The sequence below is a fragment of the Aquarana catesbeiana genome, linkage group LG01, assembly GCF_042186555.1.
Source record: "Aquarana catesbeiana isolate 2022-GZ linkage group LG01, ASM4218655v1, whole genome shotgun sequence".
Lineage (NCBI taxonomy): Eukaryota > Metazoa > Chordata > Amphibia > Anura > Ranidae > Aquarana > Aquarana catesbeiana.
Genome location: NC_133324.1, coordinates 274,773,644 through 274,792,400, shown reverse-complemented (window position 1 = coordinate 274,792,400; position 18,757 = coordinate 274,773,644). Strand labels below are relative to the sequence as shown.

The 18,757-nt window shown below is 43.1% G+C and overlaps 1 protein-coding gene and 1 non-coding gene across 2 annotated transcripts in view; both read right to left on the bottom strand.

Moving 5' to 3' along the window:
* Positions 1-18,757, bottom strand: part of TXNRD2 (thioredoxin reductase 2) — a 185,084-nt gene that overhangs the window by 137,337 nt on the left and 28,990 nt on the right. Inside the window, exons 6-8 of the mRNA XM_073628864.1 lie at positions 18,157-18,235; positions 11,915-11,977; positions 1,869-1,939 (exon numbers count right to left, since the gene is read on the bottom strand). Coding sequence (XP_073484965.1) covers positions 1,869-1,939; positions 11,915-11,977; positions 18,157-18,235 — 213 coding nt within the window. The remainder of the gene's footprint in view (positions 1-1,868; positions 1,940-11,914; positions 11,978-18,156; positions 18,236-18,757) is intronic.
* On the bottom strand, positions 10,656-10,762 carry LOC141124989 (U6 spliceosomal RNA). The gene has a single exon (XR_012241301.1). It is a non-coding gene; the product is annotated as a U6 spliceosomal RNA (small nuclear RNA).

Below are 18,757 nucleotides of genomic sequence, written 5' to 3'. Positions count from 1 at the left end.
TATTTGTACACCTTAGCACAATATATATCTTCTCACAGGTTTATATAATTTTTATTCACATCAATTTACACCTAGCGCAAATTTTTTTCTTTTAGAATAATTATTTGTCTAACCACACCGATGTTGCGTTAATGCTCTGCCCCCCCTCCTCTGACCACCCCTTTTACCCCCCTCGCTTTTTTCAAAAACGAGCGTTTTCCCGCGCGAGCCGAAGCTCTGGTCTCTGAGCAAGCATGGAGGGGAGGCTGGGGTGGAGGAGAGAGAAGGGCCAGTGGATGGGAAGCCGCCAAAATGGCGGCGGCAACAGTGGACGGCAGCAGGTGGTGCAGTACACTACCGCTACCTGCTAAGGCTCACCCCAGCCCCCTAAGCCGTGGGGGGAGAATCCCTGAAGGAAAGAACCCCCCTACCCACATCCTACCTGGAGCATGGCTGGAGGAACGTACAGCGTGGACACTGAAACAGACAGATCAGGCATGAAAGGTATGTGCTCTTGACAGCCCCCGGTGGCGAATTTAAGCATAGCATACATTTACTTAAAAGGAGAAACCTACTAGAATTAAAACAAAATTCTTGAGGAGTCTCCCTTACCTTATCCAGCTGCAGAGTTCTGTGTAACAGACCCAATCTTCACCTCTCACGGTGGGCTCAGTTTAAAGAAAAACCTTCAGAGACTGGGGCCCCCTTGAATAGGAGGATCCGCAGTTCTGAGCCTGTAAAGCACCCCGCTAGGAATATGGCTGAAAAAAAACAAATACTGGATCCCGGGGTCCAGCTCTCTAAAAAGAGAAGCGTTACAGGTAAAACCTCCTTTCTTCAGATACGAAGCCCGGGTACCATCCAATTCAGCCTGGAAAAGACACCTTGAATGGATCCGGTTGCATGGCTTGCCCCAGTGAGGATATTCCAGCGGAGCTCAGCACAAATTTACTCGTGACCAACACCTAAGACACTGGCGAAAAAACTGAGGTACTCCCAGTAAGGGGAGGGGTTATATAGGGGGTTGAACTTCCTGTATAGGGTGTGCCAGTGGCCAATCACCTAGTGATAGCCTATATAACCCATCAGTAATTACTGAGACTCTGTGTCCCGTCATGTACGAGAAAGAAATGAATATTTGATTTTTAAGCTTATCTCCAGCTTTTAGTGAAGCTGATCCAAAGGAACTATTACCTTCACTGCTAGAAGTGTCCACTTTGTGCTCTGTATAAGTTTTATGGAGCCTCAGCCACATACAGTACACAGTGCTGTGCTCTGGCAGTGAGACGTGAACATCTCATCTCACACCCGCAACAAAATCAGTCAGGCTGAGCACTGCTCAGCCATTCACCAGGATCTATATTCTATTAATACAAAGCTTCCTCTGAATGGCTGAGTCTGTGATCTTCTGCCCACCTCAGCCAGCCAATCAGAGAAAGCTTTGTATTCATTCACAGAGTACAAAGCTCGATGTGAATGGTTAAGCTGCGCTCAGCTTGACTCAGTTTTGTTCTGGGAGTGAGACGGGAAGTTCCCCTTTCACTGTCGGAAAACAACATTGTATTCTGTACAAGCTGAGGCTCCACACAACTTATGCAGAGCATACATCTTCAAGTGAAATTAATAGTTAGTTTAGACCAGCTTGGTCTAAACTAACTACTTAAACTTTATTAAGAGCTAGAGATCAAAATTTTCACGATAGCTACGTTCCTACACCTCCTACATACCAATGCTCTCACATCTAACAGGTCACTCAAAAAACAAACTTTCCCCATACCAGAAAGCTGAGATTTTTCAGGGGAGCTCAGAATGGAAAAGTAAAGCAAAAAAATATATTCTGGAATAATATGACTGCTGTCTGGGAGAGGCAGACTTGGCAAATTACATACGTTTTTCCTGGAGGTTCTTTCAGCCAAAAGAGATCGTCACTTGTTATACAATGTTCTACTGCTCCAGGAACCTGTCAGTTGCACATAGATACATGGGGACAAAAGATAAAACATCAATTAGATCAAAACTAAAAACTGAAAATATTATATTGGATTTGATTGGGGAAGAAAGAGGCACAAATTTGGTGCAATATGGTGCTGAGGGGGGTTGCCATTTTGGCAGATATGTTCTGGTAATTATGCACCAACGGCCTATCTCATTTCTTGAGACACTAACAAGGCAGAAAAGCACAAAAACCCAAATGACCTCTTTTGTTGGAAAGTAGACATTCCAAGGTATTTAGTAAAAGGCATGGTGAGTTTTTTCACGTTGTAATTTTTTCCCACAATTGTTTGCAAAATGAGGATTTATTTAAACATTTTTTATTTTTTTTCACAAAATTGTCCTATTAACAGGTTTTTTTCTCTCACATGGCATATGCATATTTGCAACTACACCCCAAAACACATTCTGCTGCTCCTGAGTATGGCAATACCACCTGTGTGACTTTTTCACAGTCTAGCCACATAGAGAGGCCCAACATGCAGTGAGCACAGTCAGGCGTGCTAGGAGCATAAATTACACATCTATCGCACTATCACACTTATCACACTTTTGAAGGCCCTGGAGTACCAGGACAATGGAAATGCAAACAAAATGGCCCCATTTTGGAAAGCAAACACCCCAACGTATATTCTACGAGGCATACTGAGTCTTTTGAACAGGTCATTTTTGGAAAATGTGGAAAATAGGATTTTTATTACAGCTTACCTGTAAAATCCTTTTCTTGGAGTACATCATGGGACACGGAGCCTAAGTAATTACTTAAAGGGTTATGGGCCACCTTCATGTGTTGACACTCGTATACCCAATCAAGGAAGTTCACTCCCTATATAACCCCTCCTCCTTCCAGGAGCACATCAGTTTTTGTAGCAAAGCAATATACTTAAGTCCCAAAAGAGGGGAGGGACCTCTGTGTGCCATGATGTACTCCAAGAAAAGGATTTTATAGGTAAGCTGTAATAAAAATCCTATTTTCTTTATCGTACATCATGGGACACAGAGCCTAAGTAATTGCTTAATAGGACGTCCCATAGCAATGCTACTTGAGGGAAGGGAGAGACAACCTGCAGGATACCCCCATACTTGAGGACTTATACTGCTGCCTGCAGCACACTGTGCCCAAAAGGCGATATCCTCATACCTCCTTACATCCACCTGATAAAATTTTGTGAATGTATGCATTGAAGACCAAGTTGCAGCCTTACAGATCTGAGCCATGGAGGCCTGGTGACGGACTGCCCAAGAAGCACTAACCTCCCTGGTAGAGTGCGCCTTAACTTGAAAAGGGGGAATCTTACCCCTTAAATTATAAGTTTGAATTATAACTTGCCGAATCCACTTAGCGACAGTGGATTTCGACACTGCCTATCCTTTCTTAGGACCCTCTGGCACAATAAATAAGACATCAGTCTTAAGAATCTGAGCAGTTGTCTTTAAATAGATTCTCACTGCTCTTACCACATCAAGAGAATGTAGTGACTTTTCTTCTCTGGAACATATTTTTGGAAAAAACGATGGCAGGACAATATCTTGGTTCAGGTGAAAACCTGAAACCACTTTTGGCAAAAAAGCCTGGATGAGGGCGTAACACCACTCCGTCCTCATGAATAACCAAATATGGCTCTTTACAAGAAAGAGCAGCCAATTCCGAAACCCTCCTTGGTGAGGATATAGCAACCAAAAATATCAGCTTCCTTGTCAGAGGACTAAGGGAATATGCTGTATCGGTTCAAATGGCTGTTTTTGTAACACTGACAAAACTAAATTAAAGTCCCAAGGGCTTAAAAGGTGATTTAACTGGCAGATTAATCTGCATCACCCCTTGCATAAAACCTGGACTAAGAATGCGTAGCAAGCAGTCTTTGAAATAAAATCGATAAGGCTGGAGACTTGGCCCTTAATAGTATTCAAGGCCAACTTCATCTCTATGCCTAATTGTAGAAAGGCAAGAATGCTGCCTATGATATATCTCAGAGGGTGCCAACCCTTGGATTCACACCAGGAAACATGAGCCTTTCAGACTCTATAAAGTATAGTTCTGGAAGCTGGGTTTCCTTGCATTAATCAAAGTAGAGATAACCGACCCGGAAAGCCCACGTTTCTTCAGAATGTGGGTTTCAATAGCCAGGCCGTTAAATTTAGCATTCGTAAAGTAGGATGGAATATCAGTCCCTGTGAGAACACGTCTGGCCTTAGTGGAAAGGACCATGGATCCTCCACCGCCGTCTTTACGATTTCTGCATACCATAACCTTCTGGGCCATGCTGGTGCTGCCAGAATTACCGGTTTTCTTTCCAGCTTGATCCTGCAAAGAAGTCGAGGCAGCAATTGAATAGAGGGAAATGCATATATCAGTGAGAACTGATCCAACGGTATCACCAACGCATCTGTTCTGCATGTGAATGGATCCTTTGTTCTGGACACAAAGTTGACTAACTTTATGTTGAACTGGACGCTAAAAGAACTACATCCGGAGTCCCCCATCTTTGACAAACAGCCCGAAAATATGTCGGGGTGAAGAAACCATTCCCTTGGGAATAATCTGCTGGCAACTTAAGTAGTCCGCCTGTCAATTCTCTATTCCCAGAATGAAGACTGCCGAAAGGCATGGAATATTTCTTTCTGCCCAAGTTAGAATATGGTTCACCTCTCTCTGCGCTAAGAGACTCTTGGTTCCCCCTTGGTGATTGATATAAGCCACAGTCATGGCATTGACGGATTGAATCCTGACAGGACAATCCATTAACCTGGAAGTCCAGGCTTTCAGAGCCAGACGCACTACCTGAATCTCTAGGATGTTGATGGGCAAGGCTCTCTCGGTTCTTGAACACTGTCCTTGGACAGTTGTCTTCTCTGTCGTTACCACTTTCCAGATAACTGGTCTGAAGGATATACCTTTTAGCAGATTCTTTAGTAACCACCAATTGAGGCTTTGGGACACTCTTGAGTACAGCCGCATTGGCAAGTCCACAGCTTGGATCGTTTTGTTCCATGCAAATAGAATACTGTTTTGCAACAGTCTCAAATGGAACTGGGCATAGGGAACTGCTTCGAATGAAGCCACCATCTTTCCTAACAACCTCATGCAAAGGCGAATGGAGGGATCTCCTTTTGATCTGACCCTCCGCACCAACTCTCTTATAGAGTTGTTTTTTGCCTGGGCAAAACACCTTTTTCTGGGCTGTATCTATGATCAGACCCAAATACTCCAGCTTTTTTGGTGGTTTTAAGGGAGACTTCTCTAGGTTAAGAATGCAACCCAGACTTTTCCAGGTAACTGGTTGTAATGCGTACACCTTACTCTGAACACCAAGACTGTTTATGCCCTGTGCCCTTAACCTGGCTAGAGGTGGGGCTAGCACTTTTGTGAACACTCGGGCTGCTGTAGCTGGCCCGAAGGGCAAGGCTACAAACTGAAATGCTGTTGTTCTACTTCGAACTGCAGAAACCTTTGGTGAGCGGGAAATATATGGACATGCAGATATGCATCCCTGATGCCGATAGATGCCAGAAGTTTTCCTCCTTGTAGGATAGAAACTACTGACCTGATCGACTCCATCGAAAGCAGCGGATCTTCAGGAACAGATTTAGATTCTTTTAGATCTAGAATGGACCTGTTGAATTTCTGCGTGGATCTGTACATGTACAGGAAATGCATGAAAAAGGCAGTGAAGGTTTTAAGGAACCTAAGAAGAAACAAAACATTATCAGCTGACTCTACTAGAGGTAGCTTAAAAAGAGGCACGAACCATCTCTGTAAGAGATTTGTACCAGCAATCTTTCAGATTGTGAGGGTGAAAAAGGGTTCAACTCCAGTTGTCTCCTCCGCAGAGGAGTAATCGGTGTACCTTTCTTCCTGATCACCTGAGGGTAACCCCTCATCCTCTACCCACTGTTCCTTTGATAAGGGGTCTAAGGTGGGGGAGGGGGATCTAACACGCTTCCTATCCTTTTGGATAGTGGATGCGGTTAAAGACGCTAATTTTCCTTCTAGGCCCTGCAGGGCAGAGGAAAAACGCGGTTTCAATCATGTATACAGGGATTGAATGTTTTCTCCTCTAGAGCCTGATGGTGAAGGTCATCACCACTGCCTAGAGGCAGCTGCCACTGGCGGAGGGGAAGGAGTCAATTTAAATAAAAGGATGTTTATACCTTCTTTTGGGCAAAAGAGTACCTTTCCCGCTAAAAATCATTTGGATGTATTGGACCAAATCCTCCCCAAATAGTCGCTCCCCATGAAAAGGGAAACAAGTCAGAAGATTTCTTGCAAGATGCTTTGGCTGAACATTTTAACCACAGGGTCCTACACGTGTTTTGTAGCACAATCGCAAGGCGGGACGCTTGGTGAATAGAGTCTTTCATGGCATCTATGGCAAAACATAGCGCCTTTGGTAGTTCGGCTAACTCACGGGCCTGTTGTGCAGGGACCTCCCTAAGGGCCTCTTTGAACTGGTCCTTTAGAGACTGACAGTGACTGCAGGCTGAGAAACGGCACCTGCCAGGAAACAGGATTTTAACAAAAATTTCAACTTCTTATTTGTTGGATCCTTAAGCATTTGTGCATTGTCTACTGGACAAATTAAATTTTTATTGATGCTGGAAATCGCAGCGTCTACTGCTGATACTTTCCATCTTTTGTGAATTTCTCCTCCATGGGATAGAGAACTGAGAAACTCTTTGGAGGGAGAAAAATGCTTATCCAGATGATCCCATTCAGCATAAATAAGCTTTTCTAGTAATGCATGGACAGGGAACACATGCAAAGGCTGTAAAGGTTTTAAAGAACGCAAGGAAGGGACATAACATTTAGCTGACTCTGTTAGGGGTAGCATGAAGAGTTTGTACCATCAATCTCTCAGATTGCGAGGTTGCATAAGATTCATCAACTGTTGTTTCCTCCACAGAGGAAAAATCTGCTTGTTTTTCTATGTGATCGCCTGAGGGTAATACCTCACCCTGTGCCCACTGTTCCCTTGGTAAAGGGTTTGAGGTGGGGAAGGGGGATCTAGCACGCTTCCTATCCCCTTGGATGGAGGATGCGGTTAAAGCCGCTAATCTTTCTTCTAAACCCTGCAGGGCAGAGGAAAATGCATCTTCAGTCACGTATACAGGGACTGAAGTGTGAGAAGCAGTTGCACCACCAATAGGTTCCAATAACTCACCCTAGCTTGCCATATCTGGTATCTCCGGAGAGGATAACAGTGTGGAGGCATGACTGGAGTTCCCAGCGCCTGGGGGTGGCATTTTTGGAACCCTTGTGGTAGCTCTGGAAGTCACAATGCTAAGCACAAAAGCAAAGGCATTTTAAGACAAATATACTATTTGCTGAGCAATAGTCTAGCAATAATGTTACCGTACAGATCAATTTCTGATGCTGAATAACAATTGTATTTCCTGTACTGGAAATGCCCATATACACCGTTTATGTGACCCAGCGCTCCTGTGTGATAGCCTCTTCACTTCAGCTGCTCTTGATAGAGACTTTCTGTCATAAGAGCCTCAGCTTTATATGAGAGACTTCAGGTGTGAGCCTGATTACTTCCCAGTATGTGCACCGTGTGCTCCATATGAACGCTGAGTCCTGCACACGGCGCCGCCTGTCTTAGACCACGCCCCCTTTCAGTGACCTGCCCTCCTCCTTTCAAATTAACTTTAGCGTGCGGCACTGTAATGCAGACCCGAAGTAGGAGGCTGTAAAACATGATAAAATGTTATTAAACTGCTGCTGGCTGCTGCTAAACCTCCCAAACCAGAACAAAACTCTGCTTGATGTATAAAAAAAGCCGCGCCTCCCCGCACCCGGGAGGGGATATATACTACATTTTCACATATACATATATTTTTCACATATACATATACATATATTTTATATATATATATATATATATATATATATATATATATATATATATATATTTATTTAGCAGTTGAAGCTTATATTCTCATTAAGTGTAAATCAGTTTAGCGTTGACACATTTCCAAATATGCAATACTACTCAAATGATGTAGTACAGCTTTTACATTGCTGTACCCCCAGCCCCTTAGTTTCCCCAATTTGGGGGGGGTGAGAGAGAGAGGAACATTTTGTTCAATTCAAACCCCCGCGTGCAACTGGGACCACACAAGCTGTTGTAGCTGGACAGAGTTGCTGAGAAACAACGTAATAAGGCATATGTATCTTTACTCCCTCTAGAGGAGATTTTAAGGCATTACAATGTTTAACATATGGAAGAAAGGCCTAGGTGGACTTTTTACAGTTCCTAAGCTTCTTCTCTTACCTTATCCTCGCTCCAGGATACTGCAGAAACAGAAAGATCCAAACTTCACCCATCACGGCGAGCTGCGTTAGTAAACCTTCAAAGACCGGGTCCCTTTTAATAGGGGTTCCATTCCTTTGGACCTGTACAGCACCCCTCAGGAGCAATTTTAGGTACTGTAGAATGTAGCAAGACCAAAAAGAGTCCTGGTTCCCAGGGTCCAGCCCTCAAAGAGAAGCGTTACAGGCAAAACCTTGTTCTTCTATGCAAGGCCCTGGTACCATCCTGTGGCTTCAGTGGCGTGGATGGATCTGGTTTTGGAGGTTTTTTTAAATCCAGCATGGATCCCCCCTGGAGCTCCTCAGAGCACATCTTCACTCGTGACCAACACCTTAGACACTGACGAAAAAGCTGATGTGCTCCTGGAAGGAGGAAGAGTTATATAGGGAGTGAACTTCCTTGATTGGGTATACCAGTCTGTGTCCCATGATGTATGATAAAGAAAATGCATTTTTCTACAAATTTTTTACAGCACTGACAGGCGCTAATGAGGATCCACTGATAGGGTGGCACTGATAAGCACTCACTGAGGGGCACTGTAGAGCACAGATGTAGCACTGATGGGGCACAGATGTGCCCTGAAAGGGCACTGTAGAGCACTGATGGGACACTGCTGGGCATACTGATGTGGCACAGATGGAGCACTGATGGAGAACAGATGTGTCACTGTAGAGCACTGCTGGGCACTGATGGGGCACAGATGTGGCACTGCTGATCACCAATGTGGAACATGGAAAAAAAAAAAAAAAAAACAAGCAGCCTCACACTGCAGCTTCTTCCTCTCCTCCTCACATGATCGGCGTGAGGAGAGGACGTCAGTATTTTGGCACTGAATGATCACGTGGTAAAGGGCCACTGGGATTGGAAGCTTGTTCATGCATAAGCTCGTTCGCGGGAGGATATCACTGTAAGCCCTCCCAGAACTAGCCCTGCGCTGTCAATCGGAAAGTGGTTAAACTTCTCCATGACTTTATCCCTGACCTGTCTGGTGTGTTCCTTGGCCTTCATGATGCTGTTTATTCACTAAGCTTCTCTAAAAAAACCTCTGAGGGCTTCACAGAACAGCTGTATTTATACAGAGATTAAATTACATACAGGTGGACTCTATTTACTAATTAGGTGACTTCTTAAAGTGGTTGTAAACCCTTACAGACCACTATGACCTACAGGTAAGCCTAGATTAAGGCTTACTTGTAGATCCAAGAAATATCTCCTAAACCTACACGGTTTAGGAGATATTTGCAAAAAGACAGGTATCGCTGTCTATGGCGCATGCGCCGTAGACATCGGTGCACAGGCGCACTGAGCATGCCCCTGCTAACGGCGATATGCTGTAAGTGGCGGCTCCCGTGCGCATGCGCGGGAGTGACATCATCGCCGCTCCGGCCAATCACAGCGCCGGAGCCACGATACCCGGAAAGAAGATGGACGCTCCGTAGCAGAGGGAACAGCGGTGACATCGCAGGCTCCTGTGTCAGATAAATGACACCTAATGGGCTACTATGCGATGCATAGTAGCCCATTATGCTTTACCTTTGCAGGGAAACAAAGAGGAAGTAAACCCATCAGGGTTTACTTCCTCTTTAAGGCAATTGGTTCCACTAGATTTTAGCTAGGGGTATCAGAATAAAGGGGGCTGAACACAAATGCACACCACACTTTTCAGATATTTATTTGTAAAAATGTTTGAAACCATTTATCATTTTCCTTCCACTTCACAATTATGTGCCACTATGTAATGGTCTATCACATACAATCCCAATAAAATACATTTACGTTTTTGGTTGCAACATGACAAAATGTGGAAAATTTTCAAAGGGTATGAATACTTTTTCAAGGCACCATACATGGTTATATATGGTGAACCTAAACAGTAGTTTAGGTTCACTGCAAATAACTGCATGCAGCAGTTTGGATGTGTTTTTAGTCAGAAAGGTTTTTATTTTGCATAAAGAAACAAATACAGGTAGCATACAGATACTCGTATATGGCATGTACAAATTTCGGGATTCTCATAAAGCATGTCACAGGAGCAGTTATCAACTACCTTAGATTATTGTAGACTGTTCCAATTATATATATGCTACCAGGAGCATCACCTGTCTTACTTATGTCTTTTAATTATAATAGGTCTAACACACAATATATTTCGCAGGGAGTATGACTCCATACAAGGTACAGATTTAAGCAAATACCAGCTATAATAATAGTACCCTTATATGCTGAGCGCTTAATGATTTCCAATCATATTAGAGTATAAAAATAGTGAACCTGTTGTTCATTCAACAGCAATATCAGAATCAACTCTTACTGTATTATAATTCCGACAACCTTAACTTGATTCGTTATGTTTAGTTCAATATTATAAAAAATATGGAACGCTTCACGAATTTGCGTGTCATCCTTGCGCAGGGGCCATGCTAATCTTCTCTGTATCGTTCCAATTTTAGTATATGTCCTGCCGAAGCGAGGACTAGTTTGGATGTGTTTTGCATGCAGTGCAGTGTTAGTGTTTGTCCCCCTGCAGAAGACCTGCGTTCCGAACCTTTGTCCCTTAAAACACAGGGCTCTGAATGCAGATACCACTCGGTACAGTATTCAGCCCCGTCCAACTACAGCCTGCCATAGACTGACAGGCTGCCTGCTGCACCTGTCCCTCCTGAGTGCACTAAAACGCTGTGAGGGACACACTGTTCCTAGACAGCCCCGTGTTCAAGGGACCTTAGGCATCCTACTGTCTTTATTTACACTGTTCAACTTTCTCTTCACAAAGGCTTAGAGAATATGTAACTATAAATAGATACACAATCATTATTGTTTTAGAAGTTTGTCTGCATAACACTAATATGCCACACTCTTCCTTTGGTGCCTTTCACACAAGAGGTCTGATCCGGTCCGGCTGTCTGTTTTTTAGCCTGATTGGACCCTCCATTCCCCTCTATGAGCAGTCGGGTGTAAACAGATTTGTGTCCGTTTACACCCGGCTACCTCCAATCTGATCTGATCCGGCAAAACCAAACAGAAGGAGGATCCGTTCCCTTCCGTCTGACCACATCAGATCGGAGGGCAGACGGGTGTAAATGGACAGCTGGTTCATTTACATCCGACTGCCCTTAGAGCAGAACAGGCTGTCATCCGGCTGCTTATCTCAGCTCAGCGCAGCAGGGGATCAAATAGATCCGGCCCAAATAGACAAATGCATAATCATCACTACTTGACCTAAAAGCTAAATTATACAGAAATGTGTGGTATGTGTAGGGACACATGAGAACCAATACAAACTATGTTTGCTTTGGTTGTATTTACCAGTGGCTAGATATATTAGTATATTTCACTTCTCACTCTTCAACAATTCTTATGTCTCATAAATCTGTGGCTGTCACAAACATAAAAGAGACATGCTACAAACAAAATGTGGGAACATGACAGGCACAAAGTAATTCTGATGTGCCCCATGCTGGGTCTATTAGATATACAGCAATGACCAGAAAATTAAGGCACATGTGACTATTATAATTGGGGGGGGGGGGGCGGCACTTCCATCTTTAACCTCTGCTGAAACTGACTGAGTAGTAAATGCTCAATGTGAATCTTGCATCCTAGAATAGATGAAAGATTTTTCTTACGTTTGTAGGATATTTTGGCCTTCCTCCTGTAGCTAGAACTATGTTGTTTGCAGTCAGTATTGTCTGTCAGAAAGAAAGAAAAATGTTAGTAATTCTGCTGATATAAAATCTCATTAGATTCCAGTTATAACACATTTTATACACTGTTAAATTACAATTAAACAAAAACATAGTCCCTGCACGTGGGAAATAATAGCTATTATTGTACCTTACATAAATTAAATTATACTCACTATAGCCACTTATAAGTGTCTGCACATAGGTTTACATATTCCTTAAATGGTTAAGCTAACATTACATATTGCTGATATGTGCCTGCTGTATCATGTACTTGTATGAAAAAGTGTCAATTTCTCTTTGTATTGCTTGCCTATTAAACACTGACCACACTAGGCATGAGAGCACAAAAGGGAATATGATCACTTATAAAAATAAAAAATAAAAAAAGGGAAAAAAGGTATTTATAATATCTTTATATGTATACACAGGTTGAAAGGGTTGAAGAGAAGGGGCTTGGAGCGCCACCAGGGAGGACCCCAGAAGAAGAGGACTGGGGCTGCTCCATGCAAAATCATTGCACAGAGCAGGTAAGTATAGGCATGCTTGTTATTTTCTTTATTAAAAAAAAAAAAAAAAATCAAGGGTTTACAAACCCTTTAAAGTAGGAGATATGCCCTAAAACACTCCAACAAAGTTTTTAAAGTTTTTAGAGAGTATCTCCTATGTTAAACTCCTCTCCCTTGTCACTGTTCCCATGCCACTTACCAGCAATTACTGGCTGTTAAAATATCACCTGAGAATAGCTATGTATTAAATAGTAGGAGGCACAGTAAAAACCGTCTCCTGAGCTCAATGATGGGGCTCAGGTACAAAGAAGTCTCTTGTTGCCTCAGTTTCACTTCTGATGTAAGCACCGCACCTTGCTGCCCTCCTGGAACTGGGGTAGTTCGAATATGCCAAAACAGTCCACAAACAAGAGAGAGGGCACATCAGTCTAGCGTATTATCATTATACAGCATTAACCACTTCAGCTCTGGAAGATTTTCCCTCATAATGACCAGGCCATTTTTTGCGATACAGCACTGCGTTAATTTAACCGACAATTGCACGGTTGTGTGACACTGTACCCAAATAAAATAGATGTTCTTTTTTCCCCCACACATAGAGCTTTCTTTTGGTGGCATTTGATCACCTCTGCGGTTTTTATTTTTTGCGCTATAAACAAAAAAGACCGACAATTTAAAAAATAAATAAATAAATAAATATATTTTTACTTTCTGCTATAAAACACATCCAATTAAAAAAAAAATCTAATTTCTTCATCAATTTAGGCCAATATGTATTCTGCTACATGTTTTTGGTAAACAAAATCCCAATAAGCGTATATTGATGGTTTGCGCAAAAGTTATAGCATCTACAAACTATGGGATAGATTTATGGCCATTTTTTTGTTTTACTAGTAATGGCAACGATCAGCGATTTTTAGCGGGACTGCAACATTGCGGCGGACAAATTTGACACTAAGTGACACTTTTTGGGGACCAGTGACACCACTACAGTGAAACAATGCACTGTCACTGTATAAATGACACTGGCAAGGAAGGGGTTAACATCAGGGATAATCAAAGGGTTAAGTGTGCTCCTAGGGAGTGCTTTCTAACTGTGTGGGATGCTGTGAATTAAGGAAAACAGATCCATGTTTCTGCTTAGCAGAAACACAAGATCTCCATTTTCCTCCCTCACAGAACGGTGGTCTGCCTTGTTTACATAGGCAGACTGCTGTTCTGCCTTTCCTGTGAACGATCGCTGGTTGGCCCCGCTGTGTCCAATCACAGAGGGAGCGGGGATCCAATGGCGCTCGCTTGTGGCCCATAGCCAAGGAGAGAAACCACGTATGGGTATGTAATTTTGCGCTTAAGGGCCACCGTGCCGCAGTAAATGTACGTGGGGCGGTTAATAAAACCCAAGAAACTGATATATTCACAAACCAATGTGTGTACAAGCTCATCAATATAAATCCAAACAGAACGACTGAACTACTGCACAACATATTATATATATATATATATATATATATATATATATATATATATCAGAACTACTGCACAGAATTCCAAACACAAGGGGGTTGATTTACTAAAGGCAAAAAGTCTGTGCACTTTGGAAAGTGCAGTTGCACACGGCAAGAGCAGTTGCTCCAGAGTTTAGTAGATGAGCAGAAGCTCTGCTGACTTTCATCAACCAATCATGTGCAAGCAAAAATGCTGTTTTTATCATTTTCCTTGCATGTGATTGGGTGTTCTTTGCAAAGTGAAGCTTTACCTCATTTACTAAGCACTGGAGTAACTGCACTTGCAGAGTGCAATTGCACTTTCCAAGGTGCACAGTCTATTGGCCTTTAGTAAATCAACCCCAAGGAGTCTGGAAGGCTGATGCGTTTTGAGGAGGAAACCCCTCTATTTCAGAGCCAAACAACAAAAACAAGGGAAGTGTCACCCTAGCACAATTAACTTCTATATTAACATATATAAAAACAATAAATGTTGCACTCACATGATCCCTGGTACACAGCATGATCCTAAATCATCCACAAAGAGCCATGGGCTTTGTCAGACACTCTCCAAGGAAATGCTGTCCCAGTGTCAGCTGGTGTTACTGTAGCTTGAAGTCCTCCATTTTCTCCCAATAGCATGATCAAAGTCCTCTACTATTTCTCAATAGTGTGATCACAGGGAGGAGAGCAAGCTGCCAGCCACACTCGCTACTTGTATAAGACAGGTGCCTGGAGTGGGAAATGGAGACCGGTGCTGGCTTAGAGCGACAGCATGTACCCGGAAGAAGACTGGATACAACACGTTCAGAAGCCGTGGCCTCCTTGTTCAAGTACCTGTACTGGTCTCCTCTCCCCGCTCCGGTGCCTGTCTTATACAAGCCCTGAGTGTGGCTGGCGGCTTTCTCTTGTCTCCCTGTGATCACACGACTGGGAAAGAGTAGAAGACTTTAAGCTACAGAAACACCAGCTGACATTGGGACAAAAGTTCCTTGGAGGGTGTCTGACACAGCCCATGGCGCTTGGTGGATAATTTATGCTCATGCAATGCACCGATGATATGAGTGCAACCGTAAGGCCCGTTTCACACGGACGGATAGAATAGTGCTTTTAGCTGCGGATTTTCTAATTTTCTACCGCAGCTAAAAGCACACAATGTTTTCCTATGGCCCCATTCACACACTGCGTTTAGATGCGAATTAGATACATGCGGTTCTGTGCGGATAGAAAAAATAGAATTGACTGCATCCAGGAGCGATTTAGCGCAGCTATCCGCACATAACCACAGGTAATCGCAGTGCACTGTGTCAGCTGCGGATAACAGCGCCGAGCTGCTCATCGGGAAAGGAAAAATGATTTTTCCTTTCCCAATGAGCGACAAGCACGGGGATCCGACTCGGATCCCCGCCAATGCCCGGCACTGTTTGGTATGAATCTTGAGGGAGAACTCCACGCCAAATTTTAAATAAAAAAATGGCGTGGGTTCCCCCTCAGGGGCATACCAGGCCCTTCAGTCTGGTATGGATTTTAAGAGGAACCCCTACACCGAAAAAACAGCGCGGGACCCCCCCAAAATCCATACCAGACCCTTATCCGAGCACGCAGCACGGTCGGTCAGGAAAGGGGGTGGGGACGGGCGAGCGCCCCCCCCCCCTCCTGAGCCGTACCAGGCCGCATGCCCTCAACATGGGGGGTGGGTGCTTTGGGGGAGGGGGCGACCTTCGGCCCCCCCCACCCCAAAGCACCTTGTCCCCATGTTGATGAGGACAAGGGCCTCTTCCCGACAACCCTGGCCTTTGGTTGTCGGGGTCTGCGGGCGGAGGGCTTATCGGAATCCGGGAGCCCCCTTTAATAAGGGGGCCCCCAGATCCCGGCCCCCCACCCTATGTGAATGAGTATGGGGTACATGGTACCCCTACCCATTCACCTAGGGAAAAAGTGTCAATAAAAAAAACACTACACAGATTTTTAAAGTAATTTATTAGACAGCTCCGGGGGTCTTCTTCTGACTTCGGGGGTCTTCTTCCGACTTCGGAGGTCTTCTTCCGACTTCGGAGGTCTCTCCGGTTCTTCTTCGCGCTCTCCGGGTCTTCTGCCGGGCTCCTCCGCTGTCTTCTGCTCTTTTGCTGCTCTTTTGCTATAGCGGAGGAGCCCGGTCTGCTACCTTCTGCCTTCTTCCCTCTTCTCTTCTTCTGATGTTGACACGACACTCTCTCCAGCTGGAATGCACTCTGGGCGCTCCGCTCTGACTTAAATAGGCGGTGACCCCGCCCCCTTATGCCGTCTATAGCTGACCGTTTCAGATCAACCCGCAACACTTTAAAGAAATTCAAATTTAGGCTTTGACTAGGCCAGTCCATAATCCTCCATTTCTACTCTTTGAGCCATTCAATGGTTGATTTGTTGGTGTGCTTCGAAATATTATCATATCGAAAGATACATTTCTGGTTTAATTCCATCTTTCAGACAGATGGCTTCACATTCTCATCAAGCACACTTTGAAGTCAATATAAATTCTGCATGATTTCAATCTGATGACTGCAATCTGCCCAGACCCTGAAGGAGCAAAGCAACCTTGATCTTGGCATAAATGTCACCACAAAAATCAATAACAAAGTGAACACCAGGCCACAGAGATCTGAGGTTTAAAGGCTATGTTCAACTTTGAGGAAAAAATAATGAATGAACATATTTTTGCAGAAAAAAGGTGCATTTATTATTTTTTCCCACCAACGAGTCAGCAAAGCATTGTATATGCAATCAGTGGATCAGAGGTGCAATGTTCCATCTGCATACTCCCTAAAAAGGTTCTAATGGTTGCCACCAAATTTAGAACACCTAATTCTAATTATATGGAGTTGAAGTGGTGGTACATATAATGGTCTATACACACGATCAGAAAATCGTACGAAAAATACCGGTTTCGAAGTGATCGTACGATAATCTGATCATTAATACACAGCTTTCGAGAGCTGATCACAATTCATGCAAAATCATAAAATGGGAAAGGCACGAAAAAAAAATTCTCGTATGATACCAGATCGTACCATTTTTGTTTAATCAGTACAGTTATTGACCCCAAATAAAATACATTACTTCCGTATTTTATTCTGTCATATGAGAATTTTCGTAACTATAGTAACTTCTTTATATTCTATCAAGAATAGCATGCAAAAAACAACTGACGATCATTTGTCTGATAATCTCATCGTGTGTACCAGGCATTAGGGTGTTCTTACTTTTCCATATGACAGATCTGCATTGTTGTTAATTTAGAGTGCGAAAATGAATACATCATATCTGTTTTTATGTATCATTTATTCATACAGATTTGTGCATACAGAATTGGTGCGGCGCCGACTTTGCGACGCCGCACCAATTTCCAAAAGTAGTTTCTGCACTATTTTTGGTGACGTCAGGGGCGATTTCAATAGACATATTTGCATGAACCCGCACAGATGTCTTTCAAATCGCCTCTGAAATCACACTAAAATGCGGGTTTGAAATCGTGCAAGTTCAGCTGGACTCGCGTTCAGTGTGAACACGTAATTTTACAACTGTTTGGCTACCTGCAGCATAGACTGCACATAACACTCTAAGAACATAAATGACCAGATATGGAGTAACAGGTATAATGGCAGGCATCTGGAATGAGAGACGGGCCAACCAAAAAGTCCATGCATGCTTTGCCTTGTATCTATTGATATACTAGTGGATTTCTCCCCCATTTTTTTCCCTTAAAGTGGCAAGGGTATGATGAATTCCCCATTAGTTTATTATCGTTCTCCTGAACATGGACAAGATCTCACAGCTGATGTTCCCAGCTTGTCTTCTCCATACAAAAGTCTCCCTCCCCTCTAGTGCATTCTCACCTAAATTCTTCAGAGAGACAGTGTTCCCCTGTCTCAGGGCTACAGTAGGAGGTATAAATAGTACTTCAAGTACACAGAGCTGCTAGAATCCTTGAGTAATATAAGAAGTTGACGGTCACTCAACAACCTGCATTTTCTAAAGCGTAAACTAGTGCTTTGTTCTACACACGTGTAGTGAACCTGTGTGATATTCTAATATGACTTTCAAAGTCATGTAAATAAAACATCAGTCCAAGAGAATATATATATAATATATATATACACACATACATATACACATACACACACTACAAAGCGCAGCCTCTCTTTGAGAAACAAACCTCTTTTCCCATGCTAGTTACTCCACATACTGCATGCTCATCAATAAAACTGGCCTTCAGGTTGAAATACTTAACCTTCCTGTTGAAACAGCAAAAAACACTAGATCAGTTATTACAATAAACCACATAGTGAGGCACTGAAATTAACCCTGGAAATTTAAGAGTAAAGACTGCACAAAAATAGGCTTAAAATTCTAATAATTTGGTTTATTTTCAATTAATAACCAAACCCTCCACTTTAATTTGCATCCCAAATCCACTTTGGGTCACAGTAACATTATTAGAGACATGTCAAATTAAAATGCACCAATTCATATAAAATTATTTAGTCCTCCATTTATAAAAAAAAAAATAATCATTTATTAAAAAAAATGTATTTAAAACCGTGTCAGCACAGAGTTACTGTGGAAAACAAAATATGTAAAGACTGCAGGATGTAGGAGCCAGCGGATAAAGACATCTGGTCAGTCAAATGTTTGTAGAAGACGGTGAGCAGTGAATCGGTAGCTTTTCAAGAAACAGGCCACCAGATAGGTAAATATATGCAGTCTTCTTTTTGCAGGTTTGTTTTACATGTAAGTGACTCACATACAGCTTAAAC